General features: G+C 38.5%; 1 protein-coding gene across 2 annotated transcripts; it reads left to right on the forward strand.

The window, feature by feature from the left end:
* The first annotated feature begins 2,541 nt into the window (after positions 1-2,541).
* On the forward strand, positions 2,542-5,653 carry LOC149314169 (olfactory receptor 9G19-like). 2 transcript variants are annotated; one of them, XM_089523396.1, is made up of 2 exons: positions 2,542-2,552; positions 4,729-5,653. In XM_089523396.1, the coding sequence occupies exons 1-2, from the start codon at positions 2,542-2,544 to the stop codon at positions 5,651-5,653; spliced, it is 936 nt and encodes a 311-aa protein (XP_089379522.1). The 2 variants fall into 2 exon arrangements, with proteins under 2 accessions (XP_089379522.1, XP_089379521.1); XM_089523395.1 differs by lacking the exon at positions 2,542-2,552 and having other exon boundaries at positions 4,718-5,653.
* Positions 5,654-6,725: the final 1,072 nt, after the last annotated feature.

The following is a 6,725-nucleotide window of genomic DNA, read 5'->3' on the forward strand; positions in this document are numbered from 1 at the left end:
GTCCACAAACATGACATGAGGAACTACATTAACTACAAAAATACAGTGGTTGTGTTACAATATTTCTGGTGAGACATGAAATAGGTGGCGTTTGCAGAACTTTATAAGATCAATTATGGCCTGAATTGCTATATCCAAGAAGTAACAGGGATCTACTGTATATACTCAATGATAAACTGACCACATATATAAGTCAAGGGCAGGTTTGGAGGCTAAAATTGTGGATTTTGATATGACCTGTGGATAAATCGAGGATAAAACCTAGGGAGCTGTAACAAAGGATGTAAAGGACGAATCAAAGAAAAACAATGCTAATGCACTTACAAATTCTGGCAGGTATAACTGTATGCTCACCCAAAAGTCTGGATGAATGAGGAGGAAATTGTGCTAAATGGTAGCTGTGGGAAAGGCAAAGCAAAGAAAATGGTGACAATGTTAGCAGTGATTAATGAACGTGATAACATTGATGGACTTTAACCCAGGAAAGCTGACAAACATACACAAATGTCTTATTCAGATCCACCAATGCCCATTTCCTCTTGGTGCTTGCTTGAGAGGAAGCATCAAAGAGCTGCCCTCTCTGCCATTTTCCCACCCAGGCATTAAAAAAGGTCAGAAGTGGCATCACAGCAGATAGAATAGATGATATGGGTGACTCTTTTAGGTATTCCCAAGACAGACTAAGCTCTCAACTTTTGGCACTCTACTCAGAGAAGGGGCTAGTTCCTTTTTTGATAAGAACTGAAGTACAGAACTTACATTGCCCCATGAATAAGCTGACCTAGGTTTTCTAGGCTGATTGTTTTACTAAAATTTCTAGACTTAGACATGAATATATACAGTGGGTCAATGCTTCTCAAGCTATCAGACGTGAGGGACTAGCAATATTTATTTGTGCCAGGAACAAGTCTAGAACTTGTATTCATATTCTGTGCTACACACTTCTTCTAAATCTCTAGGTATCCTAATGAGGAACAGAGTATTTAAAATGAGAAAAATGGGCAGGGAAATCAAATCTTTTGGCAATGAATGCAAGATACATCTTTGAATTATACTTAGGGTAGGGGAAGGGAAGGACACTTTATAAATTAGGATATTTTCCTACTGTGCCACCAATTGGTACCACATTTGTGCCTATTGGCTACAAGTGTTTCTTTCTTTCTTGGAAACTCATGAAGAACCTGTAGCTAATGGTTCAGTTCATGAGCCATTGGCTGCAGGTTCTTGGTGAGTTTCCAGGAAAGAAAGAAACAGTCCGTGGACCACCACTTTGAGTGGCATTGATCTAGGCTAAGTAAATCAGGGTTCTAGGGCCTTTGAGAGAAAAAGAAATGGAAAAGGGGTAAGAAGATGAGGGAAACAGGATTTCAAACTTTCTACTTCCATGGCAGGGAAAAGCAGAGTTTAGCCCTTATGCCTGGTCATAGTGGCAAAAATTAAGGAGTAGAGGTCTGAGAAACTTAATTCTGAGGATATATACACACATTCTTTCGATGGTGCCCCAGCTGCTGCCTGGCATAAGCCCCTTCTCATAAAATTGACTTCTCCCCTCCCATCCCAAGAGGTTCGGAACAAAAATAAGAACACAAACTTCTCCAAAATACTTTTCCACATAAAAGTCACTTCTGTTCTAATGTTACAGCATTAAAAACACTTCATCTACTTCATACAGTAGGTTCTTCCAGATGAACACAATCTAATATTTAATCCCAGAAGAGCACTAATGTTTTGTACCATTAAAGACGCCAATGGGAGCACATCCTTTAGAGACAACAGAATGTTTTCAATAAATATGTGCCAGCATTTTCTAATCAGCGTCCACTACTGTTTCCCATATCTTTAGTCAGATAAAATTTGTTCTGGGATGCTTAAGCACATGTCATCTGTTCTGGAACAATAATTTTCTGAAAGTGTCAAAAGATTTTATTACCATAATGTTGCATCCAAGGCATCATGTTACTTACTGGGAATAAGAGAACTAAGCTTTGTTCAAAACACTTGTCAAATGACAAGTACAGTTTCCCTGATAGTACAGATGCTCATCTGAATTAGGTACAAAAGAAACCCATTTCTCTCTTCTCTGAATGAAGACTTATTTGTTTATTACAGTACAAAGACTATACAAGAATGGAGACTATCTGAAAATCAGTTGTGAAACTAATATTTTCCCTCTTATTTTTGTTTGATTCCCTTCCTGACATGGAAAGTTGCCTAGAATGAATTGGGCGTATAATGCTAGTGATGGATCTATTCACCTGGGCTTGACAAGGTAAGGCCAAAATATTTCATGGAGTCTGGTGTGAAAATTAAGATCATGATTATAAATGTGTTGGCAGTGATTTCTGTGATTGTAATGGTGCTTTAAAACCAAACTGAGACAACTTCACATGTGCCCATGAGTAATATAGTTAAATGTATGGCAAAACTGGACTTTAAAAAAAACAGAGTGACAGGCACAAGGTAATACATTTGGGCTGGTATTCACTAAGGCACTTATGAATACATAAACTAGAATTATGTATTCATGGCTGGTACATATTAATGATCCTTACGTGTTCACTAATTTAAGGAATAACTAGGGACTGTGAACATCCCCCCAGTCTTCACTTTTCAGATGGCAAACACTGCAACTGACAGAGGTCTTTTGACAAGGAAGGGGCTGGTTTACATTCTCACCCCACCACCATTTGAGCAATCTCTTATACATGTGGGAATTGTGACAGGGACCCTTTTCTGACTGTCACACAAGAGATCATGCATGGGAAGGGGTGGAAATGTCAGTCAGTCACTTCTTGATCAACAAGTCAGTGTTCCTCACAGCAGCAGCTGCCTGGTGAGGACTGGGGGTTGAACTAGGAAACAGTATGTAGCTATGCATTCATAACTGCTTTAGTGAATTCTGGCTCTGACTTCAAGGCAAGGTCCATTTAAAAAGTGCTTCACATAGAAATCCCACTTTAGGACTTGCTCCTTAAGACTAGTGGGGAAAGTTGAGCACTTAAACAGGAAGAAATGATCTACTCTCTACACCTGTTTAAAGTACCTTTCATTTTCTTTCTCTAGAACTTGCATTCATATTCTGTGCTACACACCTCTTCTAAATCTCTAGGAACAGGGTATTTAAAATGAGAAAAATGGGCAGTGAAATCAAATCTTTTGGCAATGAAGGCAAGTTACACCTTTGAATTATACTTAGGGTAGGGGAAGGGAATGGAAGGGTAGGGATTTTTGAGAGTTTGAGTTGTTTTATATAGTGTGCTGGAGTGATTTGAGTGTCGGACTACAAATCTGGAGGCTAGAGTTCAAATCCCAGCTTGGCCATGTAAGCCCACTGGGTGACCCTAGTTCACACCCTCCCAGCCTCAGAGGATAGCAGTGGCAATGAAGAAACTTGCCAATAAAACCCCATGATAGGTTTGCTTTAGCAGATTAGCATACAGCCTTTTATTCCTGTACTGGGTATGGAACGTTAACTCACAGGGACGGATTGTATCACACAGCTCCCTACCCAGGCAGTACTCCTGTATCTGAACCGGGTTTTTCCTGGACCTTTTAAAGAATGGGAAAATCCCATTCTTTAGAAGGTCTGGGAGAAGCCCAAGTGGGTACGGGATGAGTACTGCCCAGGGATGGAACTGTGTGATAGAATCCTTTCCTGTGCATTTATATCCCACACCTAGCACGGGAATGAAAGCCAGTGTGGTAATCTCCTTCGGGTTGTCATAAGTCGGAAAAACTTGAAGGTATGCAGTAACAACATATATCATTTTGAATATCAACATTAATTGCCAAGTCCTGTATCATGTGGGTGGTGGCACATACCTTGAGCAGAAAATGGTGAGAGCCCTCCTGGTGACTTATAGTTATGAGAATGTTATGAGAAGCCACCATTTTAAACTTCCCCCATAATCCTGCAGTGATGTTACATTAGGTGCTGTGAGACATTGTGAAGAGTTAAAATAGTCGCTTCCCAGTCCTTTGTTACCAATAAGCTCACAGGGAGGGGGCAAGGAAAGGATAGGGGGGCACAAGTTAACACTTTCTTGAGTGGTCCCTCAACACTTGATCAGGTCCTACTGTCCTACCATAATGAAGCTCCCATAAGAGATGAGAATGCATCCCTTTTCATTGTTGCCCTGTATTCTGAGAGCCCTAAGATCCTCAGGAGAAGGCTTTCTCTCGGTCCCACTATCATCCCAGGCTTGCCTGGTAAGGACATGAGAGAGAGCCTTCTCAGTGGCTGCTCCCACCCTGTGGAACTCCCTTCCATGGGAGACAAGGCTGGCCCCCTCGCTGTTTTCATCAGCAGGTGAAAACATTTTTATTTAAACAGGGCTTTTAAGACCTGGTGGGCTTGGTTTTATTGGGGAATGAGGAATTGGTTTTAGATTACTATTTTTAACTTTGTATGTTTTAAATTTTATATTTGTTATTTTTTATATTTGTTATTTTATTTCTATTATTTTAATTTTTGTTTTAATGTGGGTTTTTTTGTTTTTGTTTTGTTTTAATGTGTTTTATATGTGTTGTTAGCCACCTTGGGTCCCACTTTGGGAGAAAGGCAGGATAAAAATAAAATAAAACAAAATAATTCTGCTTTATTTCTTCATGCTAAAAATGTTCAAATTATAGCTGACCAAGAACTGAAGGCACTCTGATTTGCAATAACTGCAATATATGTCTTTTATTTGTTTAGCAGCTGATCAGTCATAGTTTAATGGAAGAAAGAAACCACACCACAATAACTGATTTCGTCCTTCTGGGATTTACAACAAATCCCAAACTACAAGTGATCTTGTTTGTAGTATTTCTAATAATATATCTCATCAGCTTGGCAGGGAACATCACACTAATTGCACTAATCAGTAGCAGCCCTCACCTCCATACCCCCATGTATTTCTTCATTGGGAACTTGTCCTTCCTGGACCTCTGGTATTCCTCAGTGTATACCCCAAAGATCCTAATAAACTGTATCTCTGAAGACAAGAGCATTTCCTTTGGAGGTTGTGCTGCCCAGTTCTTCTTCTCTGCTGGCCTTGCATATAGTGAATGCTACCTTCTTGCAGCTATGGCTTATGATCGTTATGTAGCCATTGCCAACCCACTGCTATATAGCACTGCCATGTCCAAAAAGGTCTGCACAGGATTGGTGGCTCTGTCCTATCTCTCTGGTTTCATAAATGCTACAGTAATCACTACTGAAACCTTCACCTTGATCTTCTGTGACGGCAATGTCATCGATGACTTCTTTTGTGACTTACCTCCATTAGTCAAGTTAGCTTGTAATGTTCCTAAGAGCTATCAATCTGTATTGTACTTCATCCTGGCCTCTAATGTAATTGCCCCTTCAGCACTTATCCTCACTTCCTATGCCTTCATCCTAGCAGCCATCTTGAGAATCCGTTCCAGTGAAGGGAGACTGAAAGCCTTTTCCACCTGTGCAGCTCACCTGACTGCTGTCACTTTGTATTATGGCTCCATTCTCTTCATCTACTCCCGTCCTAGTTCCAGCTATGCCTTGGAGAGGGACAAAATAGTGTCTGTTTTCTATACAGTAGTGATCCCTATGCTAAATCCTCTCATTTACAGCCTCAGAAACAAGGATGTAAAAAATGCTTTGAAGAAACTTAACATGAAGTTCAGGGGAGCATAAATATATAACTGGATGTTTGCATGTTTGTATTTATTTTTAGTAAAAACGTCTATAGTAAAACAAAAATAAATGCATTTTTGTATTGACTAGTAATAAATTAGGGGAAATACTGTTATACATTTTTCTTAATAAGAATTTGTCATGCATTTGTACAAGAATTTGCCCTTAGAAATCCCTTTACATAATGTGAGAGGTGCTACATAAAGGACTGAAATGTCCATTTTGCAGCCATACAGGAACCCACTCTACATAACATCTCTCATTTTAATTATATTTTTCTCAACCCAATGATTATTACAAGAAGCAATCTTGGGTATTTGCTCCCCTTATAATAAGGTATATGTGTCTCTAGTGTTGTGAACTTTTCTGTATCTCAGTTCCTTCCATCTGTTGTCCCATATATTTTCTCATGAAAATGCTTACACATATATTTAGCAGGTAGTTAGTTTCTGGGAGGTGGGGATATTAAACTTGGTAAGTAAAATGTTGTAACAAAGAATACGTTATAGAGAATTTCTGTATTTAAAAATGAAAATGAAAGATTGCCAAATAATCTTATTTTATAGAACTCCTGTTAAATGCTACAAGATTAGAAATGGTAAAATTATGGAAAACATTAGGGGATCTTTCACTATAAAAGTGGATAAGTAGAATGTGGTCTATAGTACTATCATAAAAGCTTATATATATATATATATATATATATAGAGAGAGAGAGAGAGAGAGAGAGAGGGTAGAAAAAAGAGAAATCAAAGACGATAAATGGGAAGAAAATTGGCGACCTCTTATTACTTAAGTTACTCATGTGAACTCTGGATTCAATCCACCAACTAAGTATATTTTGAATGATAAGAACAATGTATGACCCATTTGTTAATATTCTGCAGATGACTTAAATTTACAGTGAATGAAATTTACAATTGGCTTATTCACTGAGGTGGAGAAGTGGGAAGAATGGGGAAGGAAGAATTGAATATAATAATATTTCTATAAGTTAAAGAATATTTGTAATTGGGAAAATGTAAATAAAAAATAAAAAGATTGTTCTTGTTGCTGTTTGTAATACGTACTG

This window comes from Sceloporus occidentalis, unplaced genomic scaffold (genome assembly GCF_023333645.1).
Source record: "Sceloporus occidentalis isolate IW3139 unplaced genomic scaffold, rSceOcc1.0.p SCAF_4, whole genome shotgun sequence".
Taxonomy (NCBI): domain Eukaryota; kingdom Metazoa; phylum Chordata; class Lepidosauria; order Squamata; family Phrynosomatidae; genus Sceloporus; species Sceloporus occidentalis.